The following is a 23,538-nucleotide window of genomic DNA, read 5'->3' as shown; positions in this document are numbered from 1 at the left end:
CGACATGGCAGACTCTGTGAAGAGGACCAGCTCCCTATGTAGATATAAGCGGCTCATTCTAAGCTAACGAAAACACAACTATTCTTATTATCAGGTGATTAAACAATAAAGAAAACATACTTATTAATATTATATTCCATTTCTGCTAATAGATCCCTCTAAATAAACATTAAGAATGTGTTTATGCGACCGAAAAGTGACGCCGAGGCGTCTGACAAAGCGTCAGTATGTGACGAGTTGAGATGGAAACGTGTTGAACATTCCCGCACTTTGAACACACTTCTATACAGGCCTGCAAATATCTGATCAGCTAGACAGGCTGGTATCAATCACAGCCAGATGAGCACACAAGTTCCTGATTCTACTGTTTAGACAAACACTATTGGACAATCCAGGGTTGCCACGAGAACAGCAATCAATCACAGCCGGTCAATTCCTCCCTGTGGTGCCTGTACGGTCTATATAGGGATCAATCATGCTGCAGTCAACACCCGAGACAGTCACAGTTACTATGTACAGTATGTCGGTGTGTGAGTGTTATCTGCTTTGTCAAACACGAGTCCAGACTGAAATGTGATGACATCAGCCAAAAGTAACCAAAAATAGTTTGTTCAAGTTTTGCACATTGTGAATCACCAGCTACAGTTCCTCCTGATTCTTCTACATCTGCAATAAATGTGTCTTGACTCATACAGTATCTGAGCACGTAAGATAGGCACACACAAAACAAACACTCCTAACACTGACTAATGCGTGTAATACCCGCTAGTCTAGACGTCTTATCTCTCTAATCATACGGGGCTTTTTAGGATAGGTAGGCCGACCAGGTGTGCATTAGAGTGCGTGTGTGTCACTTTGTCATTGCAAATCCAGGGTGATAAACAGTGTGTCAATAAAACAGCGTAGTACAGGAAGCTGGGAAATAAAGTGGAACTGAGTAGTATGTAATTAGCATCACGCTACTCTGTCCATAGGCCAGACAGGGCCAAGGCAGAGACTGTACGGTGAATAATACAACAATGCAGACATTCAATACAGCTGAGTAATAATCAGAATCATTTTGTGACTTAACTGCCAGTTCATGATGAGTTTTCTGATATTTTGAAACTCCACGAGTCAGATATACGTTCCCTGGAATACAATCTTCTATCTAATCTTCTACAGGAAGACATCTTTTAGTTTTCCAGAGGTTTGTTTGGATTAAAAGGAGGAAGCGTGAGGCCACTTAGCGAGAGCCGATGACTGAACACATAAATCATCTTCAGAAACCCTTTTTTCCAGAACACTGAAGGAAGGGCAGAGGATGGTATCTGACTACACAGTGTGAAGAGTTGCATAGTGTGTGTTGAGGTTGTTTTGGCCATAGTCAAAACAGTGAGCGAGGGCTGGGTGATTGTGGTCGAGCGAACGGATCATTACAACACACGGAAAAAGTGACCATGAGGGAAATGAGAGGGAAGCTGAGCGGTCTGTGATTCTAAGAAGTTCCTCAGTTTCTAGGAAGAAAAGCTGCAGAATAACATACAACACAGTAACACACAACTCTATTAAAGATAATAGAATATTTCTATTTAATACTACAGAATACTTCTATTATTTAAAAATGTGTTCTCACACCCCCCTCATCTTTTCTTTGATAGAATTGTGGGCTATGAGTTTGTCATTTATCGTAGCTTAAAATGACAAACTACAATCATAGCTTTAATGTCCTGTGGGAATCATGTCTCACCAAAATTTTAGCTTTTTATGAGATAAGAAAATCAGCCCTGTTTTCAGCTTTGTAACTAGGTATTTTTCAGATAATCCAGATTTATTCAGATAAACGTTTCATTTAGCTTAAAGTGGCAGTAGGCAGTATATTTTTCAGAACATGGCGTTCCTTCACCAGATTTCACAAAACTTTCTCATTTTACAGCTAAACCGTACACTATAAGATGATTCATAGAACATCTGAGGATAGAAAAAGACATTAACGTAACATAATATTGATTAATATTTGATCAGCGCTGCCTAGTTTGACCGTTTGGTCGGAGTTCGCTGATTGACAGCCGGCTCTCATAGACGGCAGCTGGACAGCAGACCTCAGATCAGCTCTGACTGCTTGTTTTCCTCCGGTCTGTGAAATCTTGCAGATGCCGTTAGGAGCACCGGAGAACACAGAGGCACATAATTTTTTTTCAGGTTACCTGTTTCATGTACTACTGTCACGATATAGCGACCGTTTTATAAAAATAACTTTTTTTAATAATATTTGCTCCAATCTCTCCTACTTCAACTTTAACAAGTCTTCATAACTTCAAATAGCATTTCCGTTCATGGTTTTTTCCCCATTCATCCAAAGATACACATTCTTGTTGTTTCCTCTATAGTTCCAACAGTCTCACAGCAGTTTGTGAAATAGTCACAACATTTAATCTATTTTATTTGTGTACATAGACACAAATTCTAAATACTTAAAATTAAAATTTTTTTGGATCATGGTTTTCTTTGAACAGATCATTTGTTACGAATGCAAATGTTAGAGCCACAGTTGTGATTAATCATGTAATAACATTAGATATGAGGAATCAACTGAGCAATGTCGACAGGATTTATTTAAATTTTTACAATCTTTCCACATAAAGTAATAACAATGTACAATTAAATAAGACTAAACAGATTTAAAATGTATATGGTTTTAATATGCTACTATGCACACTTTGAATGTCTACATACACGATCATGAGGTCACTTTTGTTCTTTCTAACTAATCAGCAGAGTGAGAGAAAGAGCGAGCGAGAGAGGGTCAAAAGGAGACGGAAGTGGGTTAATAAAAACAGGGACATTCCTCTATCAGAGGGGGATCAATGGAGACTGATAGTTAGACGGGCTGCTATTGATCCGATCAGTTAAACATAGTGAGTGTCATAACCAGGGGCGAAACTGATGCAGTACTGTATGCATGTGGCTGCAAGTTGGCACAGCTGGAGAATGAATCTGACTGCACAGAATGATGTCAGAAAGCACAAATACATAGAATAAAACACAGGACTGTAATCTCTTAACACCACAACTATTTTCCACTAATTTTCCTTGCAGTGGTGAAGGAGGTTTGTGTGTGTTTGAGAAAGAGGAGTGGGAGGTCCGGCAATGGAAGGCGATCTGAGACTTTGCAGGACTGAGACGAACACGGGGGCGTCACAAGGTCCAGCAGGAAGGAAAAGGGCTTGTGCATGTTGTCATAGATGCTGTAGGAGGAGAAAATACACTCACACACACACTCACGCACAGCAGGGAGTTGTGCAACAGCGGCTGCCTTTAAAGAGCGTGTGCAGTCAGGTGGGGGAAATTCCCTGGTCACAGTCCCAGCATTCCAAAGGGAGCCGAGTTATTGCCGCCCGTCACATCCAAGTGGTCGGTCGGTCGGTCAGGTGGCCCTTCCTGCGTAAGTCTGTGCCTTTTTCTGTTCTGTGTGACAGACGATAAATGAGCAGGAAGTCCAAAACGAGCGAGGCTGTTTCAAGTTCACGACCCGGCCTTCTGAGTAACAACCCAAAACAGGACGGAGACGTATGCGTGCGTGCGTCAGCGCAGTCAACACAAAAACAACAACAGGTTAGGCTGCGCGTTTGATCCCCATATGGGGTCGGAGACAGGCTCCAGGCATTCATAATGTCACTGTAGTTACCATTACAGTGCGTGTCATTTCACAGTAGACATCACAGACCACATTGTACAGTACTTATATTCCCAGACACTAGAGAGCAGCTGAACAGTATTCCCCTCCGTCACGCTAACAACACGGTTAGATTTTGCTGACAGCCAGAAGGCTTCTGTAAAATAATAAACATAACTCCCCTTCAAGGCCAGTCCTCAGTACTGATACAGCTCGGATTAAGTTATAATCTGATACAGAAAGTGGGTTAAGGACACATCGTGTTAACCCTAAAAGAGTCTGACAAGATTCAGAGCTTGCAGAACTAATATTGTCGAGGTTTTGAATGTGTCAGATTAGAAGTAAGTGTACATGTTAGTGTTTGCGTCAGTCTTAGGCACTGGACAGCATCGTAGATGTGAAGATCTGCTGCAGGATTTGGGGGATCTGCTTGGTGTCCATGGCAACGAAGGATCTCCCTGCTGGAAGGGTCTTTTGGAGTCTGAATTAAGGAAGGGAAAAAAAGATGGTTAAACAGAAGGTCTGAACTTAAGCAACAGAATCGTTTCCTAAAACAAAAAAGACACACAAGTGCTTGTTTGTTGTGTGAACTGGTCCTCGAGAGAGTACAGTGTGTGTGAATGAAAGGGCTGTCACTCACATGGAGGAGCTTAGGAGCAACACAACACAGCTACTTCCATTAAGTTTCAGTCCCTTTGTTCTTTCATTCCCTCATTTACTTACACATTCCTCTTTTTCAATTAGTAGTTTGTCCTCTACATGAGGACACACACCAGCATGGACAGTCAACAGGGATATAAACAGTCTTCCCAAAGCGTCCTAACATCAAATTACGTAACTCTATAGCTTCCCCATAACTAAGGTCCTAATGCTTGCGTGCTTCCATGACATGTGAATATATCATTCTCATAGAGCTCAACAGTGACCGTCCACTGGAAGTGGACTTCTCATTCATTCACTCTATTGACATTTCAGAAAATCCTTATTTAAAGAGTTTTTAGCCTGGAACCAAGCCAACCATCCACAAGATGAATCATGACCATAAAACATTTGATTCAGAGAAAAAAAATAATTGGAAAACAGAAAAGGAAAAGGTACAAGTATTTTAAGAGTGAAGGAATAACTCCTCCCATAAACCATTGAAAAACTGCCTCTGGAAACTAACCCTTGTCGATCTAAAATGAAGACTCAGCAATTGCGTGGCTTATTTCTGGCCTCAAATGTTTTCAGAAACACATTTCGGGGAGCACGTACCAAAACCCCAGGAAGAGCGGCAGGGTTTGAAGCAAATCTTTGTAGTGGCCAAACGGTGGTACTACAACTTTCGTGTCCGTCACGTGGTGCCATTGGGTCCAAAACATTTTTTTCCCCATAGACTTACATTGGGAAGGAAACGGTTGAGACTTGAATATTCCTTATTTAAATCATTAAGTCCTAAAAGTTGCAAAATGCACTAATAGCTGAATCCAGAGTTATTTCTCTTCCTTCCTTCATGTGAATGAGACCAAGACCGAGCGCTGGAGCGAGGGCTGGGAGGTGGAGTAAAAGGAAACACTACTGCGCCTGCTCTATGGGCCCAATGGATGCGGAAGATCGCCGGATGATCCAGGTACTTTATCACTCGACAGTCGAGGAATGAACGAGAGCACGTCTACAACGCTGTATCCAGTTCTCTTTATACATCCATGGCACCTACGAGCACGTACCCTTACTAACAATTCACGGGTATCGTAAACATTTCCATAGTAACAGTAAGCTCCACCAATCAGAAACCTATAGACTGTTAGTTAGTAAAGTTAATTTCTACCCGACCATGGCTTCTGGAGTTAAAGAGTAATTCCTCCTGTAGCTGTTTACGGGTCAGAGGTCTCTTTCTTCCTCCCTTGTTATTCCAACTCTTCACAGAGTCATGAGCGGGGTGCAAAACAGGTCATTGTCATTCTGAAGGTACTTCAGTTCGTGACTGTTTTAACCATGAAGCCGGTGGCTCCTCAAAGCAGACAGAAGAGTGCACTTACACCCTCTTTTGTCCTGCCTGCAAAGCTCAGGACGTAATCTGGGATGTGACAAAAAAGGTCAGCGAGACCAGCAGCAAGTGGGAACATGAGTCGGCCTCAGAGAGACTAATGGAGACTCACTGTTCCACCTCACTTTGAAGTCTAGTTGTTCGTTATTGGTTTTGGATGACCGGCTACAGTCGAGTATCTTTAGCAGGATCCTTAAAGTTGACTGCATGGCTACTATTCAAATATACCAGTCCTTTTGAGTTCTTTGCATCTCCTCGTCTCTGCTCCTTTCTCATTACTACCTCTCCTCCCCTCCACCCTTTCCCTCTTCTCTCTGGCATCTTTTCTAACCTTTTCCCTCATATTGTTTCACTCACTTCTTGTCATCCTTCCTGTTTCCTCCTTTGCCTCCCCTATTTACACCCTCTACTTATCTCCACCAAGAAGCCCCCACCCCCTACGCCACCTCCACCTCCACCTCCTCACCTTTCGGCCTGATCGCCGAGAGATCCGATGAAGATGGCGAAGGCGTTGACCTCCGGGTCAGAGGTCAGGACTTGGGCGAAGCGCTCGGGCCTGATGCCGTAGCGTTCCAGGTTGGCGTCGCTGAGCACCACCACGAAGTGCTCGTCGGCCTCTTCTCGCGCCAGCTCCTTGATGCTGGAGTCTGTGCCCTCCAGAGTGTGGTCACCGCTCATGCAGAACTGAGAGTGGGCATGCATGTTCTGCAAGGAGAGGGAGGAAGAGGAGGAGGAGGAGGAGGAAGGAAAAAGGCCAGAGAGAAAAGAAGTTTAAAAAGGTGTTCAGAGTTCAGACATACCTGACCTCACTCTCACTATTAGGGCTGGGTATCGTTTAAAAAATGATGATGCCAGTACCATTACCAGTACCCTTAATGTAATACCGATACCAATAGGGTACTTCATCAGATACCCATCATGTAAATGGAAGCTGTGTGTTTGTCCCACTGGCTACTGTAGCTCACGAAGCTGTTCATTCCCTCCGCTCACCAGCTCAAAGCCGCTCAACAAAGAAACAAGCTGCGTTGTATTTAAGTACGGCTGTAGGCTACCAAATGTCATGTTTTTTTACATTCAAGGCTTTTATTGAGATTTTCGGATGAAGCGTCGAATGTCTGTCGTCATATTCTTTAATAAAAATAACTCATCAGTTTTGTGGAGTGGGAGAGCAAACAGTCTTTTGACTGCCGTGAAAATGTTGTTTTTTGAAAGGCTAAACGCCAACAAATATGGATTGAAGCAGACTATATCATTAGATAAAAACATCTATCTTTTTTCAATAACTGTTGACTTTTGGACTTTAAAACACTCTGCAGTCATTAGAAAAGTCTGGATCACACAAGTTTGAAACAATCCCATGTTACTGCCGTGTGCAATACACAGATACATTCTGGGACGGGCTTTGAACTCATGGTGTGAGCGGTACTGGAGCGAAATTGGAGCGTGATGGAGCAGGAGATAAGTCCGGGTTATTTTGGTAGATGCCTTAAAGGTGTCAGGTACCGTTACCCAGCCCTACTCACGATACATTATGACACAGGTGGAGAAGTTGTTAGTGGTGGCTGACCCTGGGAAGTGGAGGACCGATGCCTGCGAACAGCACTGAGGATTGTACTCACAGGCTAATTTGAAATTGTATATTCAAGGTTCAGTTTGTCCAAGTTAAACATATAAAACTATCTGAATGGCTAGATACCACAAGAGGAAAACAACAACCACAACAACAACAACAAAAATCCTTCCAGTTAATGAGAGAGAAAGAAAGAAATACAACAATACAAACCATTGTTTTCAGTCTATTTGGGTGAGTATGTGTGGGAATAACGGGAGTACAGTAACAAAACAAGAAGGGACCGATGGTGAATGTGTACCTTGAGGACTTTGAGTCTCTGTTTGTTATTCTTGGGGGCTTTATCCGCTCTAACCAGCTCGATGTCGTAGCCGTCGCCTGAGTGGCCCACGATGTCGTACTGAGTAGAGAAAACAGTTTAAGTAAGAGAAAAGAATGGACAAAAGTTAACATGTTGGGCACCACATCAACATAAATGACAGCAATGACAACGTGTTGTTGTTGCACAACCCCAGAATTTAGTGTAAACCCCTGTTGAAGCCTCCTCATGACGTGTAAAGACGCAGGTGTGACGGTGCAGAGACGTCACATCGTAACTTATACATCCTCGCTCCAGGCTGCACCCACTACAGTATGTTGACCCTGTTGAAAGTGTGCATGCCTCCGATAGACCATCTGTCACAACTGGCCTACATAAACCCGGGTCAGCCTGGCAGTGTGGGCTCCACTGTGCTATTTCAGGACCCAGGTATTATATATATATGGGCTATTTCTAATAAGGGCAGTTATGACGGCGGTGGTCAGAGTTATGCGACTGTGTGTCTCATCCATTCATATCACTGTTGCTGGGTAAGAAGTGTGTTCTTTCAAAATGTCAAATCTTTTTTGTACGATATATTTATTTATTTATTTTTTGTTTTTTTATACCTCAGGGACCAAGGAATTGAAATCACTCAAATTAAAGCTCAGAGTTTTTTAAAAATTTTTCTACAAGTAATTTTTCCACTCCATTTTTGGCTTGTAATAGGGTCTATGGAGGACAGATCAAAATCATGAATAAATAAATAAATAAATAAAAGTATCAAAAATAATATTACAAAATAAATGTAGGCATTAATTAACTGATAAAATGTGACAGAAATAAATAGCTTCTTTAATTAGCTTCTTTATTTATTTACTTTTGTATTAATCCCACTATCTATCTACTCTTCAATTCAATTTTCCCCTTCATTTATTCATTTATTTTTTATTGACTTTTACATTTATTTATTTATGCATTTATTTAAATTTTTATTTTGATGGCTGTAATAAATAGGACATGAGACTATAAAGTGACAAATTCTTAAGACTACTCTTTCATCATGCCATCTCTATTTACATGCACTGTTTCAAATATAAATCCTGAATAGATATGCATGTCTGACCAACCACCATCAATGGTTGTCTTACATTGTAAGACACACACACACACACACACACACACACACACACACACACAATGTAAGACTGCACGGGGTGAGGTATCACGGGCTCACACAAGTGACCATGTCTTATGAGTTATCAGATGCACTTTTATGTAAGGGGTGTTGCGCAATGAAAGCAGTTGGCACACTGACATGTGATGATCAGCACTGAAATGTGTGTGTGTGTGTGTGTGTGTGTGTGTGTGTGTGTGTGTGTGTGTGTGTGTGTGTGTGTGTGTGTGTGTGTGTGTGCGTGTGTTCTGATATGTGATCAGTATTAGGTTGGGTTGAGTGTCACTTAGGGGCCAAGAAGTCTGTCTCCCTTCAATTTTTGTACACTCACTCATATCTCCCTCCTCCTCTCTGCTCCTCTCTATTTCTCCGTCTTTTACCATGATCCTACTTTCCTGGCCAAGATGGACTCCTTATGTTCCGTTCATGAATGGCTCATTAAATGTGTCAACTATTGAGTTTTCTTTGCAGAAACTAAGTTTTACAAAAGCGGCACATAAAATGAGACAGTAGCAGACAGGTAGTGAGGATCATAAAATTATTCACCACCAAAAAGTATGTCATTTACTGCCAAGCACAGTGTGGTCAGAAGTTACAACATAACAGATCCTTCACACGGCAAACCAGGTGACCGTAGTGTATAAGACGTGGACGTGGACGCTGAATAAGACATTTCTAGGTGATCAAAATGTTACAATTAACTTTGATGAACTGAAAACACACTGTGAAAGGGTTAAAGTTGTAAGACGAAAACACGGACAACGCCGTGGTAGCAACCTGTCAATCACAAGGTAGCCCCGCCCTAAAGCATCCCCTGCTTTATGGTCTATTTGACTCTAAATGGGACCATCATTTACTGAATGAACATCATGCTGTAGTGAAGAAGACTTGAAACTAGCGACTGAGACCATAAACTCATGTTTACAATGTTTACTGAGGTAATAAATCAAGTGAGAAGTATGCTCATTTTCTCATAGACTTCTATACAATCAGACTTCTTTTAGCAACCAGAGGAGTCGCCCCCTGCTGGCTGTTAGAGAGAATGCAAGTTTAAGGCACTTCAGCATTGGCTTCACTTTTCAGACACAGAGTTTGCCGCCTGCAGGTGACTAAGGGACCTGAGTAAAAAAGCAGAAGTCATCTACTAAGTTATCACTCTGACCTCAATAAGTTTGGATATGTAACATGATAGTGGTGGGTTGAGGTTGTATAGTATCCTCAGTAACATTACATCAATTTGGCAGATGCTTTTGTCCAAAGCGACTTCCATACACACAATGTTTGTTGTGACATCTCACCTTGAACTTGTGCTCGTAGCTCTCCAGAGCCTCCATGACCATACACACAGCCTCCATGGAGCGCTCCAGCCTGCCGTCCACGCCGTTGAAGCGGTACATGCTGCCCGACACGTCCGCCAACACCCGTAAACGCTTAGGCTTTTGCTGAGGACTGCCCAGCTGCAAACACACACACAAAAACACAAAAACTCTCATAGAAAATCAGCAGCGACTAATGACTAAATTAAAGAAAATACCAGCTTTGGAAAGTGTTTCGAGGAATTTGGCGTAGCTTACTTAGAATAACATTCAACACAAGGTCGGGATTTCAAAACTGGCTGCAATTACTTCAGTGTAGACTTTCACGCCAGACCAAAAATATGCAATGCTTGGAGCTAAATAAGGTGGGAAAACATGGCATGCATATTATGGTTAGTGTGTGTTTGTATGTTTAGTGTGGGAACTATCTCTGTGCTGTGTGTGTGAGCTCGAGCAGAAACACACGGTTTAATAATAATCTCACACACACCACTGGAATGTATCGTCTGACAGATAAAGGTCCAAATTATGTGTGTGTGTCTGGGAGTGTGTGTGTGTGTGTGTTTGGAGGTGTGGCTCGTAGCAACACACACACACACACACCTCTGGGTCCAGCTCTCCTCTGCGTTTATATATAGCCTTCTCTCCAGTCAGTCCGTCAATGATTTTAGCATCATCCAGTTCTCCCAGAGCCTGGTTCTTCAACCACTGCCGCTCCTTCCCTTTAGCCTGAAAAACACACACACATACACACAGTTTGTTATGTACCAATCATCCAAATAAATAAACACATTTCCAAATCTGTCTGGGAGGAGATGATTTCATTTTGGCGGGGCAGGTTGGGAAATGAAGGAAAAAAAAAATCCAGACAGCTGTAATTCAGGCTGACACATTATAGACAACAAGAAAGATTTACAGCACATACAGTATAGTATGAGTATACTGAGAGCCGTGTAAAGAAGAGAGTCGCATCAACTCCGTTCACTCTAATGCAGTGATTCTCAAAGTGGGGTCCAGGGACCCCCGGGGGTCCATGGCACTCAATCAGGGGGTCCATGGCACCTAAATAATTTGCTATAAATCATAAAATTGTACTGTATCATTAAAAAGTACATATCTACAGATGCACCAATAAAACAAGCATACTGTGTCCTTTACTTCCACCCACGTTAGCTTTGAGCCAATAGAAACTCTGATATGATTGTGACACATCACGTTAATCTGTCATGAATCAGTCACTTCACTTAGGAAGCAACAACCCGTTAATGCTGCTTAGCTTAGTTTAGTTTATTAGCCAGCTAGTTAGCTGGTGAGCAGAAATATCTGAGTCAGTCCATATCGTCAAGTGACGCTTAGACCAGACTAGCTAAATTGAGAAAATATGACGACAGTTATATCGAGCGACAGTGACGGGAGATCAAAATACGTCATGTGTTTTCAGGTGCTAGCGAACAAAGCCATGAAGCCGGCCGAGCTAAAGCGACATCTGATTACAAAGCATCCGGAATATCGGGGCATGAATCATGAATAAAACTGAAATGTGTTTCCGTTTATCACTATCAAACAGGTCTGAAGTATTTACGTTTTAGAATACAAATAGTTCCAATGGAATCTAAGAGTACAAATGGTAGTAAGCATTATGCTAAATCTGTGTTACGATTACGAGGGGGTCCTTGGAAATTTTTCTCCCCTTTAAGAGATCCCTGACCCCAAAATGCAGTTCCATCCCTCTGTATAATGCATTCAAACTGACCGCCAAGGACTTCCTGGAACTATCTGAAGTCTACGTGAATCATGTGATGATCAAGCATTTTGAACTGCCGTTGGTGCGACTCTCTCTTTATACGGCTCTGAGTATACTAAAAGGAGCTCATGGCGTTTGTCACCACCACCACCACAAACTAGCCCTTTTCCTCCCACCCACACCCACAGAGCAAAAGAGGCAGGAGGCCGGGGTCTCTTTGAAGCTCTGACCCCGTCTCTCAGGATGTCTCTCCACTTTTTAGCAGAGCAGAGAGGAAGAGCACTTTCTCCTGTCTCCAGTTTGCTCCCTAAGGAAGAGGAGCTCCTTTACAGAAAAAGGAGGTTAACAAAAGAAAGAACACAATCCGTTCCTCCCCACCCACACCGGGTCATTGTGATGATGGTGTCTTTTTACATAACACATGGCGTGTGTACACACAAAAGAACATATAGATTGGACATCATGTCACAGAGAGGACAGGTCTCATGACTTAACATCACTGATAAGAATTGATTCACGTAACAATAGCTGTCAATTGATTAGATTAGATTAGATTAGATTAGCCCTGTCGCACGAAAAGGCGTGTGAATGACACGACAATGCGCGAGGCAAAAGCGTGCCATAAGAATGCCCTTCCTGCTTTAGGCGTGACATGTTCATGCCATGTAGTCTGTACTGACTGCAATGTGAATGCATCCGCGTAAATATGCTACGCTCAGATCTAGTGACATAGAACAAAGAGTGAGAGAGATCGCTTATCGCAGGTGAGAGGAGAGGTGGATGGGTCCAACAAACACAGGACTTTCAACCAGGAGACCTGTGTTTTGAGACTTCTTTGCTGTCTTAACTTTTCTGATTGAGGCTGATTTTGTGCAAGACTTTGTGCTTGTCTAATGATAACCTAACGCCCACAGGTTTTATTTTGTTTATTGGTTTATTTTCATCGAAACCCCCTCTATACACGTGTCCTTATCAAAGAGGCATTTGTTTCTTGTGCGATTTGTTTGTCCAACTAAATATTTCTGTATCATGTGGTTGGAAAGTGGTTCGCAGGCTTCTTTCCGATCAGCTGAAATCTGGGGAATCAGTAGCGCCACAGTATTGTAGACACTGGCAAGCGACTCACATGGGTTCAAAACTAAATGTGAACACAAAGTTTTACTGTTTTATAAAGCCTATAACAAAGCAGTGTTTTTCCATCACTTCACACTGAGTGGTGGGGAATGAAACTGTTCATTATCCCAGGTCCTGTAAGAGCAATCAGAGCTGCCAAAATGCACCAGGTTGCTTTGTTGTGCTCTCTTTGTTCATGGAGCAACCACATCATGCACAAAATGATTCAATTTTTGACAACGTGGTATCTTTTAATAAGCTCACTATCATTAAACATTTCCAAACTATCTCTCCTCCGTCTGCATGACTGTCATCTCCTGAGAACTCCCAACAGGTTAAGACACCTCTGCTAAAGATATGTCTCATTTCCCTGTCAAATTAAATTGAAACTAGAATCACTGCCAACCAGTCAAGTTGCAGTTTACATTCAAGTCTGTCCAAAATGTCATCACTACATCACTTTTATCCTGTTAGAACGTTTGTGTGAAATTGTCATAATTAGCAGATGAATACTTGAGTTGTGGCCAAAAAACGTGTTTTGTGCGGTCACAGTGAGCTTTGACACAATCTAATCAGTTCATCTTTGAGTCCAAGTGGAGGTTTGTGCAAAAAAAACTGAGAAATTCGCTCAAGGCGTTCCCGAGATATCCCGAGGATGGGACGGATGTGATGTCACACTGACATTTGACCACCAAATTCTAATCAGTTCATCCTTGAGTCCAAGTGGAGGTTTGTGCCAAAATTGAAGAAATTCCCTAAAGACATTCCTGAGATATCGCGTTCACGAGAATGGTACGGACGGATGGACAACCCAAAAATAATTCCTCAGGCTACGGCTGACGCCAGCGCTGAGATATAACATGTTTATAACCTCGGGCCCTTGAAGTAGGAGCAAATCTGCATCGCTCCGTGATTCTTTTGGCCAGTTAGGACTGATTTCCTACTCTGAGACGCTTGATAGCTACGTGCCCAGGTGATTACGTTTGGCAAGCCAGTTCTTTGTTGAGAGATAAATAGAGGGGTTTCCCTCAGGGAGACTGATGGGGTGGAAACAATACACTATCAGTTTATTGAAAGCTTGCCAGCTATGGTTTGGTGTGTGTGTGTGTGTGTGTGTGTGTTTGAGTATGACTCCTTAAATCACTCTTCAGGTATGATAAAAATAACATGACTTCACAGCGTCACGCCCGCTGGGATTGGTATAATCTCCATCCGTCTTTACAGCCCCGGGGCTACGAGGACCGATACAAACAATAAGCAGCGTTCATGTTCAAAGCCAGCGCTGGCACGGCTGCAAACACCTGGATGGAAAACACAAACACACACACACACACACACACACACACACAAACACCCGCCCACCACAACATATACAAACAGAGCTTCACACCTGGACAGCAGAATAATAGAGCAAGGCCTGGTGTCGCTGCTCTGTAATCATACTCACATGCTGCATGATTTTCCTCTCGTCACATGCACACACACACACACACACACACACACACATTACCGCCACCATGCATCAACACACATTTCCCCTAAGAAGCTCAAACAAAGGGAGGAAAATCTACATCAAAATAATGAAATGGAGACAATATCACATCCTGGATTTTGACCACCACTCCCTGCGCTCTTGCTTTTCATTCACTCAGCCAATCAGGGCGCTCCTGTGGGACAGCGCCCCCTCCTTCCTGTCTCTGGGGTTGTTTAAGGTCAACCAATTGTTGTCTACCAACTTCATGACCCCAGGACTTTGGTTTTCTGACCTGCCGGGGTCGACTGCAGTCCTTCCTGTCTGACTGTACAGTACAGTACAAGCTATTTTACCGAACCTGAACGAGCAGACCTGTCATGTCTAACAACTGTTTTAAGGGGAGACGCCAGGTGAACAGGGTTAACATTTTAACTAATTACTTACGTTAAGGCAATTCTTTTTTGTATTACAAGTTCTCTGGCATTTTATGTTTAATTATGCAAATGAGGCATTATCTAATGCTTACTTTTCGAGAAATCTACAGACGCAAATAGACAAAGTAGTAAAATAAACACCTAAATGTGTATCTCAGATGTTTTCTTTCCACTAGTCTGAAAGACGACATGTTACGGAAACAAAGGAGCCCAAAATCTAAAATATTTATAAGTGCATTTAAGATATTTCCATATCCAAAAACACCAAACATCAGGCTGAATTTACGAGGAAATGTCTGCAATTGGGATTAGAAATTCAGTTGAGTGATGCCAAGTGGGGTGAATCTGACCTGTAAACTGTCCAGGATGATGCGTAGAGACTGAACTTGTCTCCTGACGGCATTGGAGAAGCGCTCGTACGTGGCAGCATCATACTCGCTCATATCGATCTCCTTCAACCTGAGATGGAAACACACAGAGGGAGAGGAGAGACGGATGACTTGATTTGATATGTTTTAGACAAAACACCCATTATGTTCAATATCAATAAGGATACAATAAGTTGGATTTGTACTTTCTTCTTTTTACTTTCAGCTTCAAAGGTCTTTCACAGAGGGGAACAGGCCTCTACTTCCATAATTGTGCTAATCAGGTGACTGACAGGCAGTTTAATTGGGCACAAGTAGGTTACTTCCAGCCTGCATCCATTCAGTGACTCTGCGGCTCTCAATATCACTTTGGGCAGGGAGCACTCAAGATTATAGTATCAATACCAATGAAGTGACACCGGACCAGTGGTCCAAAACTTTAAATCTCACTGGCCAATCAAAGGCACCGCAACAGGTTTGTGCTTTTAATCTGCAATTTATATTTGCATCTGAGCAACTACTTGGTCAAGTAGATAGAGAAAGAGTGAGAAATCTCTGCATGAGTTCAGGACACCAGCGGACAAACTGACACAGGGGTCAGTTTGTTAAATATGGAGCTCCTTTTGTGTGCATGTGCATGTGCATGTGCATGTGCATGTGCATGTTCTCTCCACAGCACACCTGTAGACATGATGAGACAGGTGGGCTGTGCCCCCCAAGCCGAGCGTATCAGTATAATCCCACTGTGCAGGTACTTTAGTAGCGCTGACAGAATCCTCCTCGGGTGTGGTAAGGGGTGCTACCCTCACTCTGTTTGAACTGAGAGAGGTGTGGGGGAGATTTCTGCCAGGTGTTTAAAACTTTTGGTGACAACCAGACCGTGACACCGCAGAGATACAGAGCAGTGACTTCAAAACGCAGGGAGGGACTGAAGGATGGCGGAGAGGCTCCGACTTTATGTGTCACAGCTTGCAACACACTTCAATGTGTGTGTGAGTGTGTGTGGTTGCATGAGAACAGAGTCAGACGAATGTATTGTGTAGACTGCGCTGGTATCAGCCATGCAATCCAAAAGACTAAATACAAACACTCAGGGAACGTCTACCAACATGATGTCTGCAATGGATGTCAGATTTAAGCTAAACTACATCATCACCAACACCTGGAATGTAATTTCAGTGTGGGGACCACATGTATAAGTCACATAAAAGAAAACACAGACAATATGTTAAACGTTCAAAGATAAGAAGTATAAATGTGAAAAAAAGTGTTTTTCGGTGGGATTGCTTGCCGATCCTGAGCTTGTCGCTTCCTGTTAGGTCAAAGCTCAGAACAACAAGAGGTCAAAGAGCAACAATAAACCTTCGTCCACTTATATTAACGCATGATAAATTGGACTCTCTGTAGCAGAAGTAACAGCTTAAATAGACCACCGTATCAGAATATAGTGACTCATTTTTAAGTTGTCTGCTGGACTTAGATTACATTTGCTTCATTTAAGACAGATGCTTTTTTTAAACATGTTTTTTTTAATGTATTTTTACATTTTATATATTTTAAGCATTTTTACATTTGATATACTTTTATGTATTTTTACATTTGATATACTTTTATGTATTTTACATTTTATACATTGTATATATTTTTATGTATTTTTACATTTTATATACTTTTATGTATTTTTACATTTGATGTATTTTATGTATTTTTACATTTTATATATTTGACGTATTTTTACACTTTATATATGTTTATGTATTTTTTTACATTCTATATACTTTTATGTATTTTTACATTTTAAATATTTTTTACATTTTATATATGTTTATGTAATTTTACATTTTGTAAATTCTATATATTTGTACATTCTATATCTTAGATTGGTGATCTGTGAATAACATTCATTCATCTATCCATCATCTCTACCCACTCATCATCCTGTGCTGCTCTTCATTCTCATGACACATAATGTACTGTATCACACTCACATCGTAGTCCAGTTATTTTTGACCTGCACACACAGCCTCCCTGTCTGTTCCTCTGCATTCACACCACATCATGTTAGCCCACAGGGCAGTTCATAGCAGAGTGACTTCCTCCACACATTCCTAGGTGTGCACATGTGTGTGAGTGTGTGTGAGGATGCGTGAGAGTCTATGTGGTGAGCAGACACTCTGGCCAGTGGCCGCGGCTATTTCCTTCAAATTCCTGAACCTTGACTTAACCAGGAGACAGAGAGTGAATGACAAATACAGAGATAGAGTCTGATCTGGCTCGAGGTGGAGTCACTGACATTTCACACACAACAGCCACAAAAACAAGGACTTTATGCTGACACTCCCTGCAACTCAACACACTACACAAACAGTAGCCTTCCATCCACAAGACCTGCTTCTCTCAGGTCATAGACAAGGATGTTTTGTTCTCATTTTATTCCGCAAATTATGATGCATTTAATTAGAGAAACAGAATAGCTAAACAAGATTGATTTAAAGGGATAGTCAGGGTGTTTTGAAGTGGGGTTGTATGTGGTACTTATCCATTGTCAGTGTTTTACCACCAGTTTGGAGAAGCAGACAGGAGTTACCGCATAGGAGCAAAGCAATGTACTGCTGTGGACGGGGCCAGCAGCAAAACATATTTTAACCACCTAAAAGAAATGCTCCCCTAAAAAAATCTATATCAGTTTAAGTGTACGCTATATTTAGAATATTATCACCGGTTAACCTTGCTGTCAGACAGCTATACAGTCTATGTTTTTGACAGGGAACTGAAGCCGTTATCTATGTTCTCGCCAAAGCCACCAGACTCCTTTGAAAAAATCTGTAATTTTACCTTAAAGAACAGTTCAAGTTTTTCAGTTCATTTTCTCAATGGAGTCTGGTGGCTTTGGCGAGAGCCTAGAAGGATATAACAGCTTGAGTTCCCCGTCGGAAAGGGCTGTCTGACAGCAAGGTAAACTGATTAAAATATTCTAAATATAGCGTACACTTAAACGGATATCGATTTACCACCATCTACTGTAAGTAATACACTGACTATGGATAAGTACCTCATACAACCCCACTATCCCTTTAACAATGGCCTTGTATTTGTACTTGCTGGTTCTGTCAAACATTTGTCCATCACAATTTCACAACCTCCCACATATGTCAAATGTACTGCCCATTGTTGCTGCCTTGCTAAATCTTTCTGTGAATATTTATGTATTGTAAAAAAAAGTATGAAATGTCGACACTGAACAATAACAACTTATCCAACGCTCATCAATTGTTGAGCAATGCTTTCCATTTTCTGTGGGAGTGTTCCTTTCACATTTATGGATTCACAGCTGGTGGAAACTCAACTTATTCTCATTCATTTGTTTTATGTTTTATTAACTGTTGGTTGACAAATTTGAGCCTCGTAACACTTTATTATGTACAGCACATGCCTCACTATGGACCTAGAGTAAAACAAAGAGAGGAAGCAACAATGAACAATGAATTTGAGTCTTGAAGTGAGTGAGCTTTGGGCTTCAAGGTTACATTAAAGACACCTATAATGTAATTTTGCCGTCCTGTCAAACACTGTGAGAAAAAAATATGATCTATTAATGTTGACTTCATGTAATGTCAACTTTTTTAATCTATTCATAAATTAACTTTTGACCTTCAAAAATGGTATAAACCCATAAAAAATGGGAAGGCTGACAGGTATGGAGACACAGCTAGAGTGTGTGCATGCTCACGTTGAGCGTTTCATGTTTTAGGCATACCTAAGCCTGTTTTTGCTTGTGTGTGTGTGAGTGTGTGTGTCAGGTACTTAAGGACGGATCATAGTCTGATTGATGCTTAACCTAAAGCTAAGTAAACAAAGGATTGTGCACACACATCATTGAACGAGAAGGTATGGAAAAAGCATGACAGAGTTGGCCTGTGATAAGAAAAAACAACATAAATTCAAGCCGCTCCATCTGTAGGTATTTCCGTAGTGTGTGCTCACCTGCTGTATTAAGTACTGTGACATCTACTTGGAAGCAGAGTGTCAGCGTGTAGCTACAAGATTTTCTCTGGGCTTAGTGGGACACTGATAGACAGGCAGCGAGGGAGGAAGGGAGGGAGGGAGGGAGGGGAAGGGTGTCAAAGAAGAAATTTAGAAAAGCAAGTGGGTGAAGAGCAAGAGAAGAAGAGAAGAGACAAAAAAAGAAGAGAGAGTCGGAGAGGTTGTCCTCTTGGTGTGAAAGCAGCCAGTGTATGAGAAGGGTCATGCAGGAAAGGGGGAGGATAAGAGGGAGGATAAGGGGGAAGGGGGAGAAAAGAAAGTAAAGAGAACGAGACTGTTTGAAGCAAAAGAGAACAGAGACAGCCTTCATGGTTGAGCTGGTGAAAGGGGTGCCCTCTTAACCCTCCGCTCTGAAGCGAAATGTGTGTAAGTGTAGCTACACACACTCATACACACACGGTGCCCGGTGGGATCTTGTGCTCATCCATCCAGCCGGGGCACTGCAGCCTGTGGTTGTTTGCCCAGGATGGAGCACCATACCTGGGATGGCTGACTGACCAGGAAACCCTGCAGATGGCCTAAACAAAAAAGGCTCCCCACATACACACACCTGTTCCACATTACACACATCACACACTTCACTTCTGGGTAGTTTCCAAAGTGGAAAAAAAAGACATTTCCAAAACATCCGTACACCTCCACACGAATTCCCACCTGTGGAGCTAACTCAGTTGAGATGTGGGTTATTGGTTTCCTATACTGGGCAGGCATATTTTAGCAAATGATCACTGTATTTAAAGCAACCTACCTTTCTTTGAAGGCTTTTTCACCCATTTCGCGGGCGGCTCTGCGGACCTCTTCTGGAACTGCATCTTTCTCAGCCTGGGACACCTGGTGGACCTTGTGTCCTGCATCCAGCCGATATGGGCCACCTTTGCCACCCAGGCCTGCCGTGTCTCTGCCGCCTATCAGGGATGAAACAATCACAGTTGTTGGAGGCACTTTGGATAACAAATAAGTGATTTGAAACCAGACATTTGACCCCAAGCTTCTATACCTCAGTAAAATGTCTGCATTCATTTTACTGTAAACTTAACACATTGACATACACCATAACTAAGTGCCTTGCCCAAGGGCAACTAAGCAGTTGCTGAGGGACGAGAGCTCACTACTTCTGTCTCATATATACACCTCCGTCCTGACCATCAATCATAGTAATGTGTGTGTAAAATGTCATCATAGATTTCCATCAGCACTTGGTGGATAGAGGGAACTTGTGCATGTTGCCGACCCAGTAAAACATCACTGGTTACCTGTTCCTCCTGCCCACTGGTTTCCCCCAACGTGAGGATCGTTGAGGGGGTCGATCTTGCCATGTTTCGGGGCGGTGACATCCTCGCCGCTGTCCCTCTGGATGGTAATCTGAGAGGAGAGAAACGAGAGACGCCACGTGGGTCAGATTTTAAACATACAGCAAACATGTAAGTGCCGACTCACATCTGTGCAAGCGCGCTCGTTGATGCCCTAGCTAGCTTATAAGGCTTAAAGGGGCGGTTCAGCCTCCAAACTCATTAGAAAAATTAAGAAAACACATTTTCTACCCATCACTAGTGGTGTCTTGTCTTTCCAAGAACAATGTCCAGGTTATACTCTGTAACTATCTCAGAGACATGTTTCATTGAGATGTTTATTTCATATTTTTCTGTCATAAATTCATGATCATTTGAGTTCATAAAGTCTTATCTAGAATTAAAAATGTCATGAATAAAATGTTAAAAGGGAAGCATTGGTGATGTGTCTGAAATGTATCACCTTAAAATAATGTTTGGTTAAAATGTAGTGCTCTTTATGTAAGGTTTTATTTGATATAAGAGTGTAACTGGTCACATGAGAGTCTACTCGAGAGTTTAGTTAAGGGCACAACTGTGGCATTATGGGCCTGTTTACCAACGAACACTAGCTTGAGAGACTTTAAAAGGCCTGAGATGTATATTTGAATCCTTTATGTCTTTTATTTTTTTATAGTTTTCACTGTATTTGCTGAAGAGAAGAGAGAGAGATAACACAAAACTTCAAAAGACATTAGTATGATGCGTGTAGTATATAAGTATTTCCTACTGTATCTGAAAATGCTAACAGACCACAGCACTCTCATCCCATTAGGAGGAACAATAATTCACACAACAACCCGTGGGGTCACACTAAGCACTTCATAAAAAAGAAAAAAACAGATATACGTAACCAGTTAACCAGTCCAAACCACTCAGGGAATCCAGTTTCACTAGAGTTTAGCCACAATGTTGAAACACTCTCTGGGAAAAGCTTCAATGAAAACACATTGGGTCGCAATTGTAGCCGTAATCGCACTTTACCACTAATAGAGATAAATTAGATTTCCTTTTCCAAGCTCACACAACTCCTCTTGAAACCTCCTCTTTGTGTTAACCTCCTGATGTATTGAATTAGTATGTGACAGAGCCAACAAAACGACCCCAAACAGTCAGCTATACCTACCACGCAGTCCTACCACGCATTAAGAGAATGGACTTTGTATCTCTACGGTCTGGATGGACAGAACAGTCTCTGTCTTTTTCTGCAGGAGAGTGACGGAACGGAGACACACTGAGGTTAAAGCTCTGGATTTTTAGGTCCATCTCAACGGCACCATCGCTGCCAAGATCAGCATGCCGGCTCTCACACTGAGGCAGGGGCGGCCGGCCAGAGTCTGGCACGCATGAGGGAGTGAGAGAGGAATGGGTGGTTCTGTGGGAGACTAAGTGCATCCCCTGTAGTTCAGCTGCATTCTTACATACTGCAGGAATTTGAATGGTATCTGTGGGGGATGAGGTTGTGGACGGCCGTTTGTGTGTGTGTGTGTGTGTATGTGAGTTATTATCTTTGCTGTTTTTGATTTTGGTTTGTCACGGACTGAGCGGTTGAGCAGACACTTATCTAGTCGAAGCAGCAGTCCAGCTGAGAAGGACCCCTCCTCTTCCTCCTCTGACCTGCTGTCCACACCTCAAACTGACACGGTGGAGCTCAGAGCTTCGGCTCTGCTCTCACATCTACATGAAGCTGCCGTATCAGCAGAGCTCTCTATATTTAGCTCAGATTAGGAGGGTCAGTTTGATATAAACCACGTCAGATTACAGGGACAAGACAACACGCATTGTGTGAACCAGCTCATACAATAGACCTACTGGAAGTGTTGGACACACAATACGTTTTATTGCTCAAGCAGATTCACACTAAATGTATAAATTAAAAAACTGTTCCTCTCATCATTTATCCAGAAACCACCCACCAAGTGGTTCTTCTGTTTTTCATCTCTGTCTTCCCACCTGCAGCAGATGTTGGTTTTAAATGCCGTGCATTGGGGCACCAGCTTGTTAACGGCTGAAAGGCTCATTCACTTTTTCCACACACGTTTTACCAGCCAGTCTGGACAGTCAAACTGTCAGTCTCCCATGAAAAAGATGTCCTCTTTAACCTCTTTAGCAGAGTAAATGTGAGTATCTGAGAGTAAAAAATAGAATATAGTAATCAAAATCACTTAACTTTTATAAATAATCCAATTAACTTTCCTATTAAAAATGGCACTTATGGTAAATAAACATTAAAAACACATTTTAAAAAGTAAACTTCACAGAAAATCATCATAAATAATAACTAAATAAGTGCACTCAAACAAAGAAGAGTTGAATCTCTGTCCCTCCCGGCTGCCTTACAGTCAGGATGATGGCAAAGGTAACAAAAACAGGGATTTAATCATCTCATATCATGCCTAATTTTAGTGTATCATAACATATCGGCTATCGTATCAACTTCCATACCATGGTATACCTTGATACGATGCACTGTGTGTGTGAACGTGCATGCAGGTGTGCGTGACTGTCTGCCATTGCTCCATTACAGCGCTGTTGACATCATCAATACAACGCACAGATGCACAGGAGACATCAGTCATCATCTATCTGCACACACAACACATGTCCTTTTGTTTAACTGGGGCCAAGTAGGTGTCTGCAGGTATCCAGCGTATCATAACCACGTTCATACATGTAGCAGTTCACCCTTATACAACCAGTCACTCAACCTGACACTTAATTGTACAATATGGTTGTTTTTACATCCATATGTCAGTGTGTGTGTGTGGGTGTTTTCTCCCGCCTCTTCTGCTCTGGTTGGCCTCATGCCACCTTTTTTTTCTCCTCCCTGCCCCTCTGAAGCTGGCTTATCAGTCACACTCATATGCACACATACACTTGATTGCTCCTTCAGTGTTCAGATCGCCTCGCAGGCTTGTGCCACAATCTGCAAACGGCAGCAGTAACCTTCTTGAAGTGCTGCGTAGTGTAAGTAACATTTTGGAACAAAGT

General features: G+C 42.2%; 1 protein-coding gene across 1 annotated transcript in view; it reads right to left on the bottom strand.

Annotated features, from left to right (window-relative positions):
- Positions 1 to 2,576: 2,576 nt before the first annotated feature.
- vwa8 (von Willebrand factor A domain containing 8) overlaps positions 2,577 to 23,538 on the bottom strand; it is a 76,337-nt gene continuing 55,375 nt past the window's right edge. The window contains exons 38-45 of the mRNA XM_074657670.1: positions 20,473 to 20,581; positions 19,968 to 20,124; positions 15,158 to 15,266; positions 10,646 to 10,771; positions 10,025 to 10,183; positions 7,553 to 7,651; positions 6,148 to 6,386; positions 2,577 to 4,136 (exon numbers count right to left, since the gene is read on the bottom strand). Of these exons, the coding sequence (XP_074513771.1) occupies positions 4,028 to 4,136; positions 6,148 to 6,386; positions 7,553 to 7,651; positions 10,025 to 10,183; positions 10,646 to 10,771; positions 15,158 to 15,266; positions 19,968 to 20,124; positions 20,473 to 20,581 (1,107 nt within the window). The 3' untranslated portion in view covers positions 2,577 to 4,027. The remainder of the gene's footprint in view (positions 4,137 to 6,147; positions 6,387 to 7,552; positions 7,652 to 10,024; positions 10,184 to 10,645; positions 10,772 to 15,157; positions 15,267 to 19,967; positions 20,125 to 20,472; positions 20,582 to 23,538) is intronic.

Source organism: Sebastes fasciatus, chromosome 14, assembly GCF_043250625.1.
Source record: "Sebastes fasciatus isolate fSebFas1 chromosome 14, fSebFas1.pri, whole genome shotgun sequence".
Classification (NCBI taxonomy): Eukaryota; Metazoa; Chordata; class Actinopteri; order Perciformes; family Sebastidae; genus Sebastes; species Sebastes fasciatus.
This window is presented reverse-complemented; position numbering and strand designations above follow the sequence as displayed.